General features: G+C 40.0%; 2 protein-coding genes and 1 long non-coding RNA gene across 3 annotated transcripts in view; 1 reads left to right on the forward strand and 2 right to left on the reverse strand.

The window, feature by feature from the left end:
- Window positions 1-22488, forward strand: part of LOC117825078 (NACHT, LRR and PYD domains-containing protein 12-like) — a gene marked incomplete at its 5' end in the record, with an annotated part of 108709 nt that overhangs the window by 54939 nt on the left and 31282 nt on the right. The window lies entirely within an intron of this gene.
- On the reverse strand, window positions 10461-11381 carry LOC117825081. The gene is made up of 2 exons (XR_004633775.1): window positions 11032-11381; window positions 10461-10889 (listed from the first exon to the last, which is right to left on the reverse strand). It is a non-coding gene; the product is annotated as an uncharacterized LOC117825081 (long non-coding RNA).
- Window positions 14241-22091, reverse strand: LOC117825076 (protein NLRC3-like). The gene is made up of 11 exons (XM_034700709.1): window positions 21986-22091; window positions 20303-20393; window positions 20090-20212; window positions 19792-19902; window positions 19422-19494; window positions 18685-18892; window positions 16623-18426; window positions 16364-16537; window positions 15960-16133; window positions 14908-14954; window positions 14241-14783 (listed from the first exon to the last, which is right to left on the reverse strand). Exons 2-11 carry the CDS (start codon window positions 20377-20379, stop codon window positions 14257-14259), a joined length of 3318 nt encoding a protein of 1105 aa, XP_034556600.1. The 5' UTR covers window positions 20380-20393; window positions 21986-22091; the 3' UTR covers window positions 14241-14256.

Here is a 22488-nt window from a genome sequence, read left to right on the forward strand (position 1 = left end):
GTAAGTTGGGTTGTCTCAAATAGGATTTTTGGCTCCCAAAGCCGAAAAACATGAAAAAAAGTGAAAATGTTGTGCCTATGCTTAAACACATCGAAAAAGCAATGACTGTGAATGGTTTTTGGAACAATTTGAAAAAAACATTTCTTTGACCAAAACGTTGACCCCGGACCTTTCGAAAAGTTGGGTTGTCTCAAATAGGATTTTTGGCTCCCAAAGCCGAAAAACATGAAAAAAAGTGAAAATGTTGTGCCTATGCTTAAACACATCGAAAAAGCAATGACTGTGAATGGTTTTTGGAACAATTTGAAAAAAACATTTCTTTGACCAAAACGTTGACCCCGGACCTTTCGAAAAGTTGGGTTGTCTCAAATAGGATTTTTGGCTCCCAAAGCCGAAAAACATGAAAAAAAGTGAAAATGTTGTGCCTATGCTTAAACACATCGAAAAAGCAATGACTGTGAATGGTTTTTGGAACAATTTGAAAAAAACATTTCTTTGACCAAAACGTTGACCCCGGACCTTTCGAAAAGTTGGGTTGTCTCAAATAGGATTTTTGGCTCCCAAAGCCGAAAAACATGAAAAAAAGTGAAAATGTTGTGCCTATGCTTAAACACATCGAAAAAGCAATGACTGTGAATGGTTTTTGGAACAATTTGAAAAAAACATTTCTTTGACCAAAACGTTGACCCCGGACCTTTCGAAAAGTTGGGTTGTCTCAAATAGGATTTTTGGCTCCCAAAGCCGAAAAACATGAAAAAAAGTGAAAATGTTGTGCCTATGCTTAAACACATCGAAAAAGCAATGACTGTGAATGGTTTTTGGAACAATTTGAAAAAAACATTTCTTTGACCAAAACGTTGACCCCGGACCTTTCGAAAAGTTGGGTTGTCTCAAATAGGATTTTTGGCTCCCAAAGCCGAAAAACATGAAAAAAAGTGAAAATGTTGTGCCTATGCTTAAACACATCGAAAAAGCAATGACTGTGAATGGTTTTTGGAACAATTTGAAAAAAACATTTCTTTGACCAAAACGTTGACCCCGGACCTTTCGAAAAGTTGGGTTGTCTCAAATAGGATTTTTGGCTCCCAAAGCCGAAAAACATGAAAAAAAGTGAAAATGTTGTGCCTATGCTTAAACACATCGAAAAAGCAATGACTGTGAATGGTTTTTGGAACAATTTGAAAAAAACATTTCTTTGACCAAAACGTTGACCCCGGACCTTTCGAAAAGTTGGGTTGTCTCAAATAGGATTTTTGGCTCCCAAAGCCGAAAAACATGAAAAAAAGTGAAAATGTTGTGCCTATGCTTAAACACATCGAAAAAGCAATGACTGTGAATGGTTTTTGGAACAATTTGAAAAAAACATTTCTTTGACCAAAACGTTGACCCCGGACCTTTCGAAAAGTTGGGTTGTCTCAAATAGGATTTTTGGCTCCCAAAGCCGAAAAACATGAAAAAAAGTGAAAATGTTGTGCCTATGCTTAAACACATCGAAAAAGCAATGACTGTGAATGGTTTTTGGAACAATTTGAAAAAAACATTTCTTTGACCAAAACGTTGACCCCGGACCTTTCGAAAAGTTGGGTTGTCTCAAATAGGATTTTTGGCTCCCAAAGCCGAAAAACATGAAAAAAAGTGAAAATGTTGTGCCTATGCTTAAACACATCGAAAAAGCAATGACTGTGAATGGTTTTTGGAACAATTTGAAAAAAACATTTCTTTGACCAAAACGTTGACCCCGGACCTTTCGAAAAGTTGGGTTGTCTCAAATAGGATTTTTGGCTCCCAAAGCCGAAAAACATGAAAAAAAGTGAAAATGTTGTGCCTATGCTTAAACACATCGAAAAAGCAATGACTGTGAATGGTTTTTGGAACAATTTGAAAAAAACATTTCTTTGACCAAAACGTTGACCCCGGACCTTTCGAAAAGTTGGGTTGTCTCAAATAGGATTTTTGGCTCCCAAAGCCGAAAAACATGAAAAAAAGTGAAAATGTTGTGCCTATGCTTAAACACATCGAAAAAGCAATGACTGTGAATGGTTTTTGGAACAATTTGAAAAAAACATTTCTTTGACCAAAACGTTGACCCCGGACCTTTCGAAAAGTTGGGTTGTCTCAAATAGGATTTTTGGCTCCCAAAGCCGAAAAACATGAAAAAAAGTGAAAATGTTGTGCCTATGCTTAAACACATCGAAAAAGCAATGACTGTGAATGGTTTTTGGAACAATTTGAAAAAAACATTTCTTTGACCAAAACGTTGACCCCGGACCTTTCGAAAAGTTGGGTTGTCTCAAATAGGATTTTTGGCTCCCAAAGCCGAAAAACATGAAAAAAAGTGAAAATGTTGTGCCTATGCTTAAACACATCGAAAAAGCAATGACTGTGAATGGTTTTTGGAACAATTTGAAAAAAACATTTCTTTGACCAAAACGTTGACCCCGGACCTTTCGAAAAGTTGGGTTGTCTCAAATAGGATTTTTGGCTCCCAAAGCCGAAAAACATGAAAAAAAGTGAAAATGTTGTGCCTATGCTTAAACACATCGAAAAAGCAATGACTGTGAATGGTTTTTGGAACAATTTGAAAAAAACATTTCTTTGACCAAAACGTTGACCCCGGACCTTTCGAAAAGTTGGGTTGTCTCAAATAGGATTTTTGGCTCCCAAAGCCGAAAAACATGAAAAAAAGTGAAAATGTTGTGCCTATGCTTAAACACATCGAAAAAGCAATGACTGTGAATGGTTTTTGGAACAATTTGAAAAAAACATTTCTTTGACCAAAACGTTGACCCCGGACCTTTCGAAAAGTTGGGTTGTCTCAAATAGGATTTTTGGCTCCCAAAGCCGAAAAACATGAAAAAAAGTGAAAATGTTGTGCCTATGCTTAAACACATCGAAAAAGCAATGACTGTGAATGGTTTTTGGAACAATTTGAAAAAAACATTTCTTTGACCAAAACGTTGACCCCGGACCTTTCGAAAAGTTGGGTTGTCTCAAATAGGATTTTTGGCTCCCAAAGCCGAAAAAACATGAAAAAAAGTGAAAATGTTGTGCCTATGCTTAAACACATCGAAAAAGCAATGACTGTGAATGGTTTTTGGAACAATTTGAAAAAAACATTTCTTTGACCAAAACGTTGACCCCGGACCTTTCGAAAAGTTGGGTTGTCTCAAATAGGATTTTTGGCTCCCAAAGCCGAAAAACATGAAAAAAAGTGAAAATGTTGTGCCTATGCTTAAACACATCGAAAAAGCAATGACTGTGAATGGTTTTTGGAACAATTTGAAAAAAACATTTCTTTGACCAAAACGTTGACCCCGGACCATTAGAAAAGTTGGGTTGTCTCAAATAGGATTTTTGGCTCCCAAAGCCGAAAAAACATGAAAAAAAGTGAAAATGTTGTGCCTATGCTTAAACACATCGAAAAAGCAATGACTGTGAATGGTTTTTGGAACAATTTGAAAAAAACATTTCTTTGACCAAAACGTTGACCCCGGACCTTTCGAAAAGTTGGGTTGTCTCAAATAGGATTTTTGGCTCCCAAAGCCGAAAAACATGAAAAAAAGTGAAAATGTTGTGCCTATGCTTAAACACATCGAAAAAGCAATGACTGTGAATGGTTTTTGGAACAATTTGAAAAAAACATTTCTTTGACCAAAACGTTGACCCCGGACCTTTCGAAAAGTTGGGTTGTCTCAAATAGGATTTTTGGCTCCCAAAGCCGAAAAACATGAAAAAAAGTGAAAATGTTGTGCCTATGCTTAAACACATCGAAAAAGCAATGACTGTGAATGGTTTTTGGAACAATTTGAAAAAAACATTTCTTTGACCAAAACGTTGACCCCGGACCTTTCGAAAAGTTGGGTTGTCTCAAATAGGATTTTTGGCTCCCAAAGCCGAAAAACATGAAAAAAAGTGAAAATGTTGTGCCTATGCTTAAACACATCGAAAAAGCAATGACTGTGAATGGTTTTTGGAACAATTTGAAAAAAACATTTCTTTGACCAAAACGTTGACCCCGGACCTTTCGAAAAGTTGGGTTGTCTCAAATAGGATTTTTGGCTCCCAAAGCCGAAAAACATGAAAAAAAGTGAAAATGTTGTGCCTATGCTTAAACACATCGAAAAAGCAATGACTGTGAATGGTTTTTGGAACAATTTGAAAAAAACATTTCTTTGACCAAAACGTTGACCCCGGACCTTTCGAAAAGTTGGGTTGTCTCAAATAGGATTTTTGGCTCCCAAAGCCGAAAAACATGAAAAAAAGTGAAAATGTTGTGCCTATGCTTAAACACATCGAAAAAGCAATGACTGTGAATGGTTTTTGGAACAATTTGAAAAAAACATTTCTTTGACCAAAACGTTGACCCCGGACCTTTCGAAAAGTTGGGTTGTCTCAAATAGGATTTTTGGCTCCCAAAGCCGAAAAACATGAAAAAAAGTGAAAATGTTGTGCCTATGCTTAAACACATCGAAAAAGCAATGACTGTGAATGGTTTTTGGAACAATTTGAAAAAAACATTTCTTTGACCAAAACGTTGACCCCGGACCTTTCGAAAAGTTGGGTTGTCTCAAATAGGATTTTTGGCTCCCAAAGCCGAAAAACATGAAAAAAAGTGAAAATGTTGTGCCTATGCTTAAACACATCGAAAAAGCAATGACTGTGAATGGTTTTTGGAACAATTTGAAAAAAACATTTCTTTGACCAAAACGTTGACCCCGGACCTTTCGAAAAGTTGGGTTGTCTCAAATAGGATTTTTGGCTCCCAAAGCCGAAAAACATGAAAAAAAGTGAAAATGTTGTGCCTATGCTTAAACACATCGAAAAAGCAATGACTGTGAATGGTTTTTGGAACAATTTGAAAAAAACATTTCTTTGACCAAAACGTTGACCCCGGACCTTTCGAAAAGTTGGGTTGTCTCAAATAGGATTTTTGGCTCCCAAAGCCGAAAAACATGAAAAAAAGTGAAAATGTTGTGCCTATGCTTAAACACATCGAAAAAGCAATGACTGTGAATGGTTTTTGGAACAATTTGAAAAAAACATTTCTTTGACCAAAACGTTGACCCCGGACCTTTCGAAAAGTTGGGTTGTCTCAAATAGGATTTTTGGCTCCCAAAGCCGAAAAACATGAAAAAAAGTGAAAATGTTGTGCCTATGCTTAAACACATCGAAAAAGCAATGACTGTGAATGGTTTTTGGAACAATTTGAAAAAAACATTTCTTTGACCAAAACGTTGACCCCGGACCTTTCGAAAAGTTGGGTTGTCTCAAATAGGATTTTTGGCTCCCAAAGCCGAAAAACATGAAAAAAAGTGAAAATGTTGTGCCTATGCTTAAACACATCGAAAAAGCAATGACTGTGAATGGTTTTTGGAACAATTTGAAAAAAACATTTCTTTGACCAAAACGTTGACCCCGGACCTTTCGAAAAGTTGGGTTGTCTCAAATAGGATTTTTGGCTCCCAAAGCCGAAAAACATGAAAAAAAGTGAAAATGTTGTGCCTATGCTTAAACACATCGAAAAAGCAATGACTGTGAATGGTTTTTGGAACAATTTGAAAAAAACATTTCTTTGACCAAAACGTTGACCCCGGACCTTTCGAAAAGTTGGGTTGTCTCAAATAGGATTTTTGGCTCCCAAAGCCGAAAAACATGAAAAAAAGTGAAAATGTTGTGCCTATGCTTAAACACATCGAAAAAGCAATGACTGTGAATGGTTTTTGGAACAATTTGAAAAAAACATTTCTTTGACCAAAACGTTGACCCCGGACCTTTCGAAAAGTTGGGTTGTCTCAAATAGGATTTTTGGCTCCCAAAGCCGAAAAACATGAAAAAAAGTGAAAATGTTGTGCCTATGCTTAAACACATCGAAAAAGCAATGACTGTGAATGGTTTTTGGAACAATTTGAAAAAAACATTTCTTTGACCAAAACGTTGACCCCGGACCTTTCGAAAAGTTGGGTTGTCTCAAATAGGATTTTTGGCTCCCAAAGCCGAAAAACATGAAAAAAAGTGAAAATGTTGTGCCTATGCTTAAACACATCGAAAAAGCAATGACTGTGAATGGTTTTTGGAACAATTTGAAAAAAACATTTCTTTGACCAAAACGTTGACCCCGGACCTTTCGAAAAGTTGGGTTGTCTCAAATAGGATTTTTGGCTCCCAAAGCCGAAAAACATGAAAAAAAGTGAAAATGTTGTGCCTATGCTTAAACACATCGAAAAAGCAATGACTGTGAATGGTTTTTGGAACAATTTGAAAAAAACATTTCTTTGACCAAAACGTTGACCCCGGACCTTTCGAAAAGTTGGGTTGTCTCAAATAGGATTTTTGGCTCCCAAAGCCGAAAAACATGAAAAAAAAGTGAAAATGTTGTGCCTATGCTTAAACACATCGAAAAAGCAATGACTGTGAATGGTTTTTGGAACAATTTGAAAAAAACATTTCTTTGACCAAAACGTTGACCCCGGACCTTTCGAAAAGTTGGGTTGTCTCAAATAGGATTTTTGGCTCCCAAAGCCGAAAAACATGAAAAAAAGTGAAAATGTTGTGCCTATGCTTAAACACATCGAAAAAGCAATGACTGTGAATGGTTTTTGGAACAATTTGAAAAAAACATTTCTTTGACCAAAACGTTGACCCCGGACCTTTCGAAAAGTTGGGTTGTCTCAAATAGGATTTTTGGCTCCCAAAGCCGAAAAACATGAAAAAAAGTGAAAATGTTGTGCCTATGCTTAAACACATCGAAAAAGCAATGACTGTGAATGGTTTTTGGAACAATTTGAAAAAAACATTTCTTTGACCACAACGTTGACCCCGGACCTTTCGAAAAGTTGGGTTGTCTCAAATAGGATTTTTGGCTCCCAAAGCCGAAAAACATGAAAAAAAGTGAAAATGTTGTGCCTATGCTTAAACACATCGAAAAAGCAATGACTGTGAATGGTTTTTGGAACAATTTGAAAAAAACATTTCTTTGACCAAAACGTTGACCCCGGACCTTTCGAAAAGTTGGGTTGTCTCAAATAGGATTTTTGGCTCCCAAAGCCGAAAAACATGAAAAAAAGTGAAAATGTTGTGCCTATGCTTAAACACATCGAAAAAGCAATGACTGTGAATGGTTTTTGGAACAATTTGAAAAAAACATTTCTTTGACCAAAACGTTGACCCCGGACCTTTCGAAAAGTTGGGTTGTCTCAAATAGGATTTTTGGCTCCCAAAGCCGAAAAACATGAAAAAAAGTGAAAATGTTGTGCCTATGCTTAAACACATCGAAAAAGCAATGACTGTGAATGGTTTTTGGAACAATTTGAAAAAAACATTTCTTTGACCAAAACGTTGACCCCGGACCTTTCGAAAAGTTGGGTTGTCTCAAATAGGATTTTTGGCTCCCAAAGCCGAAAAACATGAAAAAAAGTGAAAATGTTGTGCCTATGCTTAAACACATCGAAAAAGCAATGACTGTGAATGGTTTTTGGAACAATTTGAAAAAAACATTTCTTTGACCAAAACGTTGACCCCGGACCTTTCGAAAAGTTGGGTTGTCTCAAATAGGATTTTTGGCTCCCAAAGCCGAAAAACATGAAAAAAAGTGAAAATGTTGTGCCTATGCTTAAACACATCGAAAAAGCAATGACTGTGAATGGTTTTTGGAACAATTTGAAAAAAACATTTCTTTGACCAAAACGTTGACCCCGGACCTTTCGAAAAGTTGGGTTGTCTCAAATAGGATTTTTGGCTCCCAAAGCCGAAAAACATGAAAAAAAGTGAAAATGTTGTGCCTATGCTTAAACACATCGAAAAAGCAATGACTGTGAATGGTTTTTGGAACAATTTGAAAAAAACATTTTTTTGACCAAAACGTTGACCCCGGACCTTTCGAAAAGTTCGGTTGTCTCAAATAGGATTTTTGGCTCCCAAAGCCGAAAAACATGAAAAAAAGTGAAAATGTTGTGCCTATGCTTAAACACATCGAAAAAGCAATGACTGTGAATGGTTTTTGGAACAATTTGAAAAAAACATTTTTTGACCAAAACGTTGACCCCGGACCTTTCGAAAAGTTGGGTTGTCTCAAATAGGATTTTTGGCTCCCAAAGCCGAAAAACATGAAAAAAAGTGAAAATGTTGTGCCTATGCTTAAACACATCGAAAAAGCAATGACTGTGAATGGTTTTTGGAACAATTTGAAAAAAACATTTTTTTGACCAAAACGTTGACCCCGGACCTTTCGAAAAGTTGGGTTGTCTCAAATAGGATTTTTGGCTCCCAAAGCCGAAAAACATGAAAAAAAGTGAAAATGTTGTGCCTATGCTTAAACACATCGAAAAAGCAATGACTGTGAATGGTTTTTGGAACAATTTGAAAAAAACATTTTTTTGACCAAAACGTTGACCCCGGACCTTTCGAAAAGTTGGGTTGTCTCAAATAGGATTTTTGGCTCCCAAAGCCGAAAAACATGAAAAAAAGTGAAAATGTTGTGCCTATGCTTAAACACATCGAAAAAGCAATGACTGTGAATGGTTTTTGGAACAATTTGAAAAAAACATTTTTTTGACCAAAACGTTGACCCCGGACCTTTCGAAAAGTTCGGTTGTCTCAAATAGGATTTTTGGCTCCCAAAGCCGAAAAACATGAAAAAAAGTGAAAATGTTGTGCCTATGCTTAAACACACCCAAAAAGCAATGACTGTGAATGGTTTTTGCACCTGTTTGAAAAAAACATTTCTTTGACCAAAACGTTGACCCCGGACCTTTCGAAAAGTTTGGTTGTCTCAAATAGGATTTTTTGGCTCCCAAAGCCGAAAAACATGAAAAAAAGTGAAAATGTTGTGCCTACGCTTAAACACATCGAAAAAGCAATGACTGTGAATGGTTTTTGCAACAATTTGAAAAAAACATTTTTTTGACCAAAACGTTGACCCCGGACCTTTCGAAAAGTTGGGTTGTCTCAAATAGGAATTTTTGCTCCCAAAGCCGAAAAACATGAAAAAAAGTGAAAATGTTGCACCCGACGTTAAACACATCGAAAAAGCAATTACTGTGAATGGTTTTTGGAACAATTTGAAAAAACTTTTTTTTTGACAAAAAAGTATTCTCCTTCGTGTTTACATGGAAATAGTAATTCCGAATTCAGGTATTCATGGAAAACGCGTTTAACCGTCTTCATTCAATTCCACTTAAGGTCTGGGGGTTGGGAAGGGTTCTGATTCGACAGGGGCGGGTGTGACGTATTTACGTCTACCGGAAGAAAACAGACTCCAGTTCTTGCTTCTTTTATTTTCAGTTACAACATGGAAGACCACACAATAAGTACAATTTTCACTTTGATTTTGATTATAGTTTTGAATAAGCAGCTCAACACAAACATACTGCTTCACTTTCGTCAGCTGAGGACGAGAAGAGAGATAGAGGACCGGAGAACGGCTGGAATTAATTTAAAGCGGAATGAACATATACATGATCGAGGAATTATTCAATTCAGATTTAAAATCAGAATAAACCAGACACTTACTTCGGATTTAAGTTTAATTCAGAATGGTCATTTTCATTCTGAATTAGGTGTTTACAAGGTCATTTTTCATCTTTTTAAAGAGGATTCAATTTTTATTCTGAATTAAAGAGGAATTAAAAGTCTCATGTAAACGTAGCCATTGGTTATCTTATGTCTGTACATTCATTAAATAATGTTGATACACAAGTTATGTTCGATACAATTTTTTATTTTGTAGCTGAAGTTTGTCACTTAGACGATGAACGTATTTCAGTACTTTCATACACTCAATGATATTTTTGTTCACTAAGCAAAGTTTTGGTACCAAACCAAACCAGACTGTGACCGTTTTGTGTTGTAAACTAATGTTACTGATTGTTGCATGTCTTAAAGTCAGATAATGAGGATTTAATACTAGCTGGATGTTGCACATGTTTAATCACTAACTCAACCTTAGAGCCCATGGTCCAAAGAGACGACTGCGTGGGACCCAGATATTTGTTTTTGGAAGAGGAGGGCATCAGAGCAAGCCGTCATATTGACAAGCGGGGAGTGAGAATATTTGTATGAACTCTTGACCGATTGATAGCAGTGTTGTTTTTATCTTCAGCTATTCCACTCCCACACTTTATGATGTATTGATACACTGCTGGAACGTTCACACTGTGTGTGTCTCTTGTCAGGTGTTCTGAAGGCCACCGAGTTCAGGCCCAGATGCCTTTAGGTGAACCTTCTCATGACTGACACCAGAGGCAGTGAGAACTGTCCAGAGGTGTAAAGAGTACTGAAATATTTTACTTAAGTACAAGTACTGGTACTTTGATAAAATTTTACTTAAGTACAAGTAGAAGTACCCGTTTAAAAATTTACTCAAAGTAAAAGTAAAAAGTACCCGTATAAAATGTACTTTAAGTAAAAGTTACTTTGTATTTAACAACAGATCTCTCCTGTGGAGTGCAATAAGGACACCAAGATTTGAATTTAAAAAGTTGTTGTTGTTTAATTAAGGGAAATCTTTACAAATGAAGTGTATTAACAACATGAAACATGTCAACACAATAGAATATTCTGTCCAAAAAAAAAAACGTGTCAAATGAACCACATGGCAGCTGCTACACAGAAAATTGCCCTGCCCCACTGTATGTTTTAATTAAAGTTCCTTTGTTGTGGTTTCTTCTTTTCAACATTACTCACTAAACTTCCTGTTTAGTTTGAGCAGAAGCTGGTTTTCAAAGTTAGAAGAGGTCATCCTTGTTCCATTTGCAGTAAACAGGAGTCCAGCACAGCTGAAGAGACGCTCACAGGCGGCTGAGGCTGGCAATTGGGGTATCTGGTGGTTCTAGGGTTCGCTTCCATATTGGTACAAAGTCATTGAAGTCCTTCAGCTTTGATGGATGTTTCCTCTGTGAACAAAATGTTTACATAATTATCAATATGTTCATTTAACAGACAGAATTTAAAATATTTGCATTTATAGATAAAAGGTTTTCTACATGCATCACATTTTTGTCTTTTAACATTTAACAATGCACAATTCTTGCTCACAGAGACACCTGAAGATCTGAACAAATCATGATTCCCCTCCTCCTCATTCCCTCTCTGACCTTGTACATAACACTGTCTTGAAGCACTTTACTTTTTAGCACACTCGATCGGCATAACAACACTTCCTTGTCACTCCATTACAAGTTCCAGAGCCAACCAATGAGAGGCCAGGATGACCGAGCTCCAGGTAAATGTAATTAGAACCACAGAAGTACATTCAACACGTTTGGTCCCAACTAGATGACGCTGTAGAAATAATTATAACAACATACATACACAAATAATAACTTACATAAACTTGTATGTAAATAGTTACCATATAAATAATATAAACATATCTTAATCTTAACTCAAATTCCAAACTGTCTGTCCTATTAAAGCTTACATATATAATAAAAAGACGTGAGGGTGAGTCCACATCTGCACATCGGATAACAACACAGAGAGCATGACAGCATTTACTGACTTTGTGCCATGTTTCGGTCATGTTGGTCAGATACAGCCATGAAACTGGATTTCTGCATAATAAACGCAGTCTACGGTGTGTACCTGTGCTGTACTGTACCTGTCGAAGCACACCTTTGACTTACCTCTTCATACTAAAATACAAAATGTAATTTAACTACCATTGCACCGGCATAAATGTTTGAATTTAACTTACCTCTACGTGTTGGCGCAGGTTTGATGTAGAGTTTTTATAAGCTGCTACCTCGGTCACTCTGGGCAAACACAGCTTACAGTGCATAATGATGCTTATGCCATTCTTGCACTAGAAGCCAAAGTAGTCCCTTAAATGTGGTCAGGGGTTTACTTCATTTTCTGTCACAGAACGCAACGTTTCGCCTCCAGCTAGGTCTGCACCACTGTTGTCTGTTTTGTCTGTCTCCATCTTTCTTGTGATTTGCAGTGGACACAGCAGTTGTCTCAAAGTAAAAGTACATATTTTAAAAACTACTTAAAGCTGGGGTCCGTGTCCCCTCTGACCGGATAAGGGGCTTTGCTCAGGACTGTAGTCCAGATCAGAGTCTAAGAAGCTCTCACCACGAGGGCTCTGACAAGCAAAAGAATGAATGACATTCAGTAAGTCCTACAGAAATTTACATTGTATGTCCGTCCGGTCGCTGTAAGGATGACGATCCGATTCATAAACATGTTGAGCTTTACTAACCGGTCACTGTCGGCCGTGATCACGCCAACCAACAAAGCAACAATCAATGTTTGAATGAATGAAAAACTTCTCCTCTTGTCTCTCCTCTCTTCCGCTCGCACACTCTACACCTCTCCTGATGCCTTCACTAACTGTCAACACTGTAGGAATTATGAGCATCTACGCTGAACATGTTTAACAAACAGTAGATCTGTTACAGTATGATATGTGTTATAACTTTTCTCCTGATATCGTGTCACCGGTACAACTGGATAATGACAGTTGTGAGTACTAACAATAGCTAACTTAGGGATGTACATTTTAAGTATTTTCCGTGATTGATTTTTGGAAATGTTAACGATCAATTATCGATTAATTAATTTAAATATATATATATATATATATTATTCTTTTGTGAAAAACAAGTCCAAATATGTTTTTTCACCACTCCCCGGTGGTGATGGAGTGGGCGAATGGCAACGGCGGCTGTGAGCTTCTGAATTTCCTCTTTTCTCAGTGGGAGAGGACTTGCAGAGGAGTAGTTTTAAGTTTGGTGGCTATTTTAGATTTAGTCTTAGTCTTAGTCTTAGGACGAATATGCCTGTTAGTTTTAGTCACATTTTGGTCTTTTCAGCCCTTTATAGTCTTAGTTAGTCTAGTTTTAGTTGACGGAAACTCAAAACATTTTAGTCTAGTTTTAGTCAGATTTTAATCTTTGATTTTTGCCAAAAAATGTTCTCTCTTTAAAATAATTCATGTAGCTGATCAGCTGTCAGTATCAGGGTTACCAGGGGTTCAAATAGTCAACATTTCACTCTTTTAACACTTTAGTGTAATATCTTAAGTGAAATGATTTAGCCTGCTAAAAAGTAAAAAGAAAAAATTCTTGATATGACCACTATGAAGATATTTTGATTCTCTTGATTCAAATAATGCCATGGACACAATATAAGGGCTGTATTGCACTTTTACGACGGTCCCTGAATGCACCTCGCAGCGACAGAGGCACTGGACAGTCAGTGAGTTCACGGCACTCTGAAATGCATCTGCATCTTTGATGACAAGGAGTTGTTCAAAACTTACTGAAGGTGTCTGATGTTTCACCAAACTGGATTAAATCAAGCTGTAGACGAGGAGCTTTTTACGGTGATAGCGGCAACAACGTCAAATATTAAACAGACGTCCTGTGTGTGTCTTGTGTCTTTGTCACTAACGCACACCGGGGGTAAAAATCCTCAATGAAGATGAGACAGATGCATGGAGGTGAGGAGAGCTGGTTCATAAAGCACACCTGCTGCAGGTAGAGACCAAGCTAACACTGAACCCCTCAGATAATAACTCAGCCTGTCACAGGAAGTCATCACTTTTATTTCTAAAGATTACACGAACAGCAGGGGAAACATGGATTTTAAATGTCTGACAATCCGCCACTAATGTTTTCGTCTCGTCATCGTCTCGTCAACGAAATCAAAACGTGTTTTCGTCTCTCTAAACTGAGAGCATGTCCTGTGGCACATCAGGGCCTCTTCAGTCGCTGCCTCTCCACATTGAAAGCTGTCAGGGTGATGAAGTTAGTTTTCTCACCTGAATGCATAGAGCAGTCATTTCCTGTGCCCTGAGCTCATTAAGTCATGCCTGTACTTCACAGGGACATGTACAATGCAACTGGATTGTGTTCTGCACATCTTTGTGCTGCAGTTATTGCAAATTTGCAGAAATAAGTGTTTAGTATTAGATAAACATAGAATGTAGAGCACTGTAAGTTAAACTGTACAGAGAGCTCCTCAAAGGAGACTAAATCTCTGACTCCAAACACAATGTATTCCTCTGTCATACCAGTTTCAACAGTAAGGACAGTTTAATGAATGAGACTCAGACTTCTCTGACAAACTTTCTCATCAACACATTGAAGAAACAAAGAATGAATGAGGCCCGATGTTTTCACAACAGAGATATAAAGAAGTACATTTCAGTTAGACAGTTTTCCACTGAGTCCTGCTCTTTGATCACAGACATTCATGCTGATGTGACAGAAACAGTCACATGATCAGCTGAAGTGTGTGTGTGTTCTACACAGATCACACACGCACTGAGGAACCATAATACAACATCCCAAACCCAGGATACAGAGGTTCAGTGAAGGAGGTTCTGAAGGTGTGGAGGTGGATCAGAGAGTCGGAGGAGACTCTGTAGAAGGACAGAGTGCCAGCAGGACAGTCCACATACACTGCTACTCTGTGAGAGTCAGAGGACCAGGAGAGAGGGAGGACTGTTTCTCTCTTATTGTGACGGACAGAGTAACCTTCATCAAAGCAGCTCAGACTCCAGGACTGATCATTAGATCCAAACAGACAGTCATAACTGTTTCCTTTCCTTCTGATTCCTCTGTAACTCACTGATATATTAACCACTCCTCTCCACTTGACCTCCCAGTAACAGCGACCAGTCAGGCCATCTCTACACAGCAGCTGAGACCAGTATTCAAATCTGTCTGGATGATCAGGATATGACTGATCCTCTTCCACATATGTCACCTTCCTGTTGTCTTCAGACAGTCTGAGCTGTCTGTGTGCTGTGTTTGAGTCCAGAGTGAGTTCACAGACATCTGATGGAGAGACAAAGACACAACACAGCAGCAGTTTATCATCAGACACACCTGAAGGCTTTATTCTTTGTTAGCTGACAGTCTGCTGTTTGGTCCTCATGAGTCAAACTGATTCCACACTTACACTTCTTCAGTCCAGGTTTTAACCACTGCTCTCCACCATGGTCCACCCTGGAGGAAGAAACACAGTCAGAGTGATGTTCAGTCCAACATGAGTCCTACCTGCTGTTCAACATGAAGCAGTGTTCCTCAGTTTGTCCCTGTGACAGAGAAACAGACTGAAACTCCTCTGAGCCAGCTGTCTCCATCACTCTGTCTCTTTTTCTGACAGTGTTGAGATACTCAGAGAAAGAGAAGAAGAAGAAGTCAAAGATTCAAAAAGCAAAGGCTGGCTGTTGCTCTTTGGATCCATAAAGTCCAGATTCTGCTTCTCATGTCCTCTTTGAAATCAGTAAAGAGGATTCCTGCTGAACCTTTGTTCTGTCACTTTAAAGTAGTCGTCTCTTTGTATGTGTCAGGAGTCAAAATGACTCATCCTAAACATCCTGTCTTATGGTTTCAGAGTGATGAAGACAGAGCATGAGTTTTCCCTCAGACACCAAAGCCTCCTGATGATCAGGACTACTCAGACGACAAACAGAAACCAGACCCCTGAGTATGGATTCTACATGTTCATGTAGAATCTGTAAATACAGATGATATTCAAAGTTAAAGTGAACTAGTCTCTGCCTTCTTTATGTTCACACACAACATTAGTGGATGAACAGTCACATGGGAATTGTTTTGTATATAACATTAACAGCTGACCTGAACAACTGTCAAGAACTAAGTCAACGACTCTAATAACGACCCCATGTGACCACCTTAGCACACCAACCACTGTTAGAAGCTTATATTCTCTAGCTCCGCCCCCAGTCTGTTCAGAAGTGAAGAAGTCTTTCAGAGAAGACGTGAAACGTCTTCAAGAGTTTCTACTGAGTCCAGTTGGCTTTTCGGTTCAAGCTTTGAATTTCTACTGAGTAGTTTATTTTGTGTTTGATAGTCTTCTGGTGGTCTTTGTCTGATTCAGGTCCAATCACTCCTCAGAAAATAATGAAACTAAACAAGATCGTTTTTGTGAAATGGGATTTTTTCTTTTGCTCTTGCAGTGTTTGAACTCTTGTTGTCTGGTCATACCTCAGTGTATCCAGTCTGCAGAGTGGATCCTCCAGTCCAGCAGACAGAAGCTGGACTCCAGAGTCTCCTGGATGATTGTAGCTCAGGTCCAGCTCTCTCAGGTGGGAGGGGTTGGACCTCAGAGCTGAGGCCAGAGAAGCACAGCCTCTCTCTCTGATCAGACATCCTGACAGTCTGGGGTTAGAAAAGGAATCATGCAATAAGCAAAGTGTAAAGGTTTTGATCATTTTCATGTAAAAACAAATATTAAACAGAACAAGCTAGTTTCCAGTTTTCTGACCTATTCTTACTCATGATTTGAGAAAAATTAAGAGTCATGTGGAGCTTTGTGTTTTGATGTCGCTTACACTCATTGGGTTATTGTCTATGACAGTGTAAGATTTTAATCTCAGCTTTATACTGACCCGAGAGTTTCCAGTTTACAATGTGGACTCTTCAGTCCAGCAGATAGGAGCTCCAGTCCTGAATTCTGCAGGTTGTTGTGACTCAGGTCCAGCTCTCTCAGACTGGAGGACTGTGAGCTGAGGACTGAGGCCAGAGAAGCACAGCTTCTCTCTGACAGGTTACATCCACTCAGCCTGAAGAAGAATTAGTGATTAGCACAGACACAGTGTTTCATCTGTCATGATCAACATGTTTTTAATCTCTCATGTATCCACATACAGAGCTTTGTTGGAGGCTTTGATCACTGGCAGCAGCCTCAGAAGAGCCTCCTCTGAAGCAGAGTATGTCTTCAGGTCAAACACGTCCAGATCTTTCTCTGAGGACAGTAAGATGAAGACCAGAGCTGACCACTGAGCAGGAGACAGTTTTTCTGTGGAGAGACATCCTGATCTCAGGGACTGTTGGATCTCCTCCACTAGAGACCGGTCATTCAGTTCATTCAGACAGTGGAGCAGGTTGATGCTTCTCTCTGCAGACAGATCCTCATTGATCTTCTTCTTGATGTACTGGACTGTTTTCTGATTGGTCTGTGAGCTACTTCCTGTCTGTGTCAGCAGACCTCTCAGGAGAGTCTGATTGGTCTGCAGTGAAAGACCCAGGAGGAAGCGCAGGAACAAGTCCAGGTGTCCATTTGGGCTCTGTAAGGCCTGGTCCACTGCACTCTGATGGAGACGTTTCAGTTTAGGTTTGTCTCTAAAGATTTTAGAGATTGGGGACGTTGGTTGTTCTTCTTCCATCAGGTTGAGTCCAGAGTCGGTGAAGGTCAGATGGACATGAAGAGCAGCCAGAAACTCCTGAACGCTCAGGTGGATGAAGCAGAACACCTGGTCCTGGTACAGTCCTCTCTCCTCTCTGAAGATCTGTGTGACTACTCCTGAGTACACTGAGGCTTCCTGGATCTTGATGCCACACTCTGTCAGGTCGGACTCATAGAAGATCAGGTTTCCTTTCTGCAGCTGATCAAAAGCCAGTTTTCCCAGTGACTGGATCATCTCCCTGCTCTCTGGACTCAAGAGTGGATCAGTCTCAGCGCCTCCATCGTACTTGATGCTCTTCAGTTTGGACTGGACCACCAGGAAGTGGATGTACATCTCAGTCAGTGTCCTAGGCAGCTCCCCTACCTCTCTGGTCTTCAGCACATCCTCCAGAACTGTAGCAGTGATCCAGCAGAAGACCGGGATGTGGCACATGATGTGGAGGCTTCGGGATGTCTTGATGTGGGAGATGATTCTGCTGGCCTGCTCCTGGTCTCTGGATCTCTTTGTGAAGTACTCCTCCTTCTGAGGGTCAGTGAACCCCCTGACCTCTGTCACCATGTCAACACACTCAGGAGGGATCTGATTGGCTGCTGCAGGTCGTGTGGTTATCCAGAGGCGAGCAGAGGGGAGCAGGTTCCCCCCGATGAGGTTTGTCAGCAGCACATCCACTGAGGTGGACTCTGTAGCATCAGTCAGGACCTGATTGTTGTGGAAGTCCAGAGGAAGTCGACACTCATCCAGACCGTCAAAGATGAACACAACCTGGAACTCTTCAAACCTGCAGAGTCCTGCTTCTCTGGTCTGAGTAAAGAAGTGATGAACAAGTTCCACCAAGCTGAACTTTCTCTCTCTCAGCACATTCAGCTCTCTGAAAGTGAAGGGGAATGTGAACTGGATGTCCTGGTGGTCTTTGTCTTCAGCCCAATCCAAAGTGAACTTCTGTGTTAAGACTGTTTTCCCGATGCCAGCCACTCCCTTTGTCAGCACTGCTCTGATTGGTTGATCTCTTCCAGGTGAGCCTTTAAAGAGGTCTTCTTGTCTGATGGTGGTCTCTGGTCTGTGTGGTGTCCTGGATGCTGCTTCAATCTGTCTGACCTCATGTTCATCATTGACCTCTCCAGTCCCTCCCTCTGTGATGTAGAGCTCTGTGTAGATCTGGTTCAGAAGGGTTGGGTTTCCTGCTTTAGCGATCCCCTCAAACACACACTGGAACTTCTCCTTCAGGTGAGACTTCAGTTTATGTCTGCACTCTGCAGCAAGAGTTCCTGAAAGAACAAAAGAGAAATGTGATGAATGATCTGAAGCTACAATCAGTCTGATGAATTTACACTTTCAGACATCAGGATGGATTTGATTTTCCTCCTCTCTGAAATCTCTTCATCAGCTGTGAACACTTTCTCACAGCTCATATATGTGATACAAATGTGTGCATCATATTAACAGCAGAGTTTGAAATGTAAACCTCTCCCATGTTGTCTCCATTTCCTCTCTCCATCATGTTCAATGTGTTCAAATCCTCTTACTGCTCTGCAGACAGTCAGCCAGCTCCTCCTGCTTCATTCTCCTCAGGAAGTGCAGAGTGATCTCCAGAAAGGCCTCTCTGCTCCTCCTCTGCTCTTCATCCTCATCCTCCCTCTGACTCTCTAAGCATTCTGGGTAATCTGGACTCAGAGCTCTCTGGATCTCCTTCAGCTCGGTCTTTACAAAACTGATGATGTTCTCCTGGAGCAGCTGGAGCAGAACAAAATAGAACATCAGATCATCTGTGACAGACAGAGAGCCTGCTGGTCTGCAGAGTCCAGCATGGATCACAATGCTGCTTTAGGACTTAGTCTGTGGATGGTCCTGTCTTCTACAAATCAAGTTTCTCTGAAATGAACTTCCTGTTGGAGAAATCTCCTGGTGTGCTTTCATCCAGAAGAAGTCTGCAGTGACTTTAGACCTGATGTGTTTATTAGAGCTGAAAGCAGCAGCTGTCATTAACATGAAGCAAAGTGTTTCTGTTGTTTAGACCTCAAACTGGACTCACTTTGTGAACTCTGCTGACAGAGTCTGAGTCTGTGTGAGAGCAGCATGACCTCTGACCTCTGACTGTGTGCAGCTCAGAAATGTAAGGCTTCATTCAATCAGTCAAACACTGAGTGTGAAGAGAATTCAGGCAGAGAGGATGTTTGCAGTGAAATCAGGAAACAGAAACATCCAAACAGAATGAGTGTGTGCTCTGATTCTCAGGAGGAGCTGTGTTTGTACATTTACTCACCATCAATATGGAGTCCAGCTCTGTTTGATGCTGTTGGGCAGACTGACCAATGGGAGCCTCTGATCTCTGAACTCTGTGGAACAAATATAACATCATGTAGTGTATATAATATAATGACACACAGTGTTGATGTTATAGATTCTATGTAGTGGATCCTGGTAGAAACACTGCTGGATCCTCCTACAAACACAAGACACACATGAAGATACTACATGCTGAGTACAGTTCTTTCTGCCTCCAATCCTGTTTACTGTGTTGATCCTGATAGAAATACAACCAGTGACAAATGTTCACCTTCACAGAGAAAACATTAACCACAGTTACAAAGGTTTCACACACAACAACAGGAAGTTCACTTTGAGGGGCTTACCTTTCATCAGCACTCATCGCTCCAGATTTGAACTCAATGAATCGACACATAGACCCGTCACTCTTTAAGGACACACAGCTGGGTCCAGGTCCAGGTCTCTTATCTTTGGTACTGAAAGAGTCATAAACACAAAAGTTAAAGAACTCTTCAAGATTTGTAAAAAGTGTCTCTGAGTATTGTAGATCAAAGATGGTTAAAGGGATTGTTGCAGAAATGTCCTTCAGGGGGACACTTTGACTTTTTGAACCGTCCTGAGGACAGTTTGAGGACGACGGACACAAACCTTTAACCTTCTTACATTTTATCAGCAGACTGACATCCATCTTTGAAATCCAAATATCGACCCTGAGACCGGTCACTCTTTAAGGACACACAGCTGGGTCCAGGTCCAGCAGAGTCTGGTCCATGCTGCTGCTCTGGGCTTCAACACAAACACACACACACACAGTGATGTGAGTGCTGAGCTTTGACATGGAGCAGAGTCATGGACAGGTAGAGATCCTCCTCTCACCTCTGAGCTTCATGTTCCCCACACAGAGTGCTTTTAGAGGGAGGGGCTCCCTCCTCTCCGTCCTCACACTGATTCATAGCAGAGCCTCCACCTTCACACAAACACAACAACATGTTCATCATTACAACAAGCTTTACACCACAGGACACACATTAGTTCTCATTGCTCTCAGTAACATGACACAGATATTCAGGACTGACACAAACCTTGTTGGAGCCCCAAACAGGACCTGATGGGCCCCAACACAGCCCCTACCCTCTCCCATAAACACACTATGGAGACCACTTAGATGGAAGCACAGGTCCTAGCAACCTGCTGGGCATTGCTGCCTGCCGCACTTCACCAGAGCCACATGACCAAAATACACTATGTGTAGCATTAGTATTACTATAAGTTTCACTACTACAATAATTATTTTTGATATAGATTTTTTATTTATCACTTTTATTTCAATTCATTTTGTATAATAATAATAATTATTATTATTATTTCTGTAATTCTGCTTTGTGCTCACTTCTGACGCCCTCCCCATCACCCTCTGTTCACCTTTAAAATGAAAATGGAGAGAAATTCAATAATAATAATAACAATGTTAATAAAGATAATAAACTTTGAGAAATACAAATATAATTGACTGTATAGATGATAAACTGATTAAATCTCAACCCACTCCAACAAGCCCCCTCCCATCAGGTCTGGGGGTTGTCCTAGAGGGATGAGAATCTGTGGGGAGGTGTCCCAATCAGCCAGCAAACTCTGCAGGGTCTGGGGGCGACTGATATCGGGTTATGAGTGCATCATCATCATGATTACATGAATACATATTATTACTGTCATTGATAGAATATATATATATACACACACACACACACACACACACACACACGTACACACACACACACACACACTCACTAACACACGCACACACTCAAACGCACACAAACAAACACCAACGCACACACACACCAATGCGCACACACACGCACACCAACGCACACAAACGCACACAAACCAATGCTCACACACATGCGCGCACACACCAATCCACACACCAATGTGCACACACACCAACACACACACACACACACAAACACACACACACACACACCAACGCACACACACACCAACGCGCACACACACGCCAACGTGCACACACACACTTTAATAAAAATGAAATGTTGTTTTTTTAATTAAAATGATCAATTTTCAAATGCTGATAAAAAATGAAACAAGTTAGAATAAAATAAAAACTGAAGCTCTGTCCTCTCTTTTGATGTGTTCATTGTTTCTATATTCAGAGAACTAAACATTTGAAGGAGATTCAACGTGTACCAAACATGTTGATGAAAATGCTGTCAGGGAAAGAGTTAATAAATCAAAGCACCTGAGCCAAGTGGATCCAGGCTGTCAGACCGGTTCACACACTCCCTGCATTTCTCACTGATGGTGAGACTCATATTAAAGTCAAACTGCTGCTGACTCTACTCCACAAACACAAACTATAGAACAGGTCAATCTTTGTCAAATCACTGCTCTTTAACTCAGACAGAAACTCTACAACATATTTCAAACAGCCAATCAGCATCCAGAAACATTCCTCCAGTCAAACAGTGATCCAGCAGCGTGTGAGCACAGTGATCCTGATCATCAAACATGTAGAGATTTCTCTGGAAGGATTCTCACCTGTTGAAGTGAGTTCAGGTCAGCTTACAGACACTTTCCACCTTCATGTGTGGAGAGAAGAAGCTGCTGGTTTGTCCCTCGTCAGTCCTGGTGTGTGTCTGTGTGCGTCTGATCTGAGGACGCCGTCCACATCCTCATACCTTCAGAGTGACGTCACTCTAACCTGTGACAGAAACCCAGTCAGTGTCAGGTTACACACTGATCACATGATGTAGTTCTACTATCTGACCTCTAGATGGTGCTAACTAACCTTCTAATGAAACAAACAGCAGCACTGACAGATGTGATGAAGCAGCAGTGAGGATCACACTGAGTGCATCTCAGAGCTCTTCACTGCAGTCTCCTCTCTCCTTTGTCCTCACTCTGTCCTCACTCCTCTCTCCTCTCTCCTATATTTTCTAATGGTTGTAACTGTTCCTCATGCTCTTTTGGTCAGTTTCAAACTCTGTAATATCAGTGTATGTATCTGTAATAATATCAGCATATGTTAAATAATTTGATAC

The sequence above is a fragment of the Notolabrus celidotus genome, chromosome 14 (assembly GCF_009762535.1).
Source record: "Notolabrus celidotus isolate fNotCel1 chromosome 14, fNotCel1.pri, whole genome shotgun sequence".
NCBI classification, from domain to species: domain Eukaryota; kingdom Metazoa; phylum Chordata; class Actinopteri; order Labriformes; family Labridae; genus Notolabrus; species Notolabrus celidotus.

Bases quoted from the DNA above. Each gene is read 5' to 3' on its own strand.
- LOC117825076 (XM_034700709.1), bottom strand. From the start codon at position 20,379: ATGAATCAGTGTGAGGACGGAGAGGAGGGAGCCCCTCCCTCTAAAAGC. The intron at 18,893-19,421 runs GTGAGTAAATGT...GTTCTGCTCCAG, and splicing joins AGCTGGACTCCATATTGATG to CTGCTCCAGGAGAACATCAT. The intron at 14,955-15,959 runs GTATGACCAGAC...TTCTTCCTCCAG, and splicing joins TGCAGACTGGATACACTGAG to GGTGGACCATGGTGGAGAGC.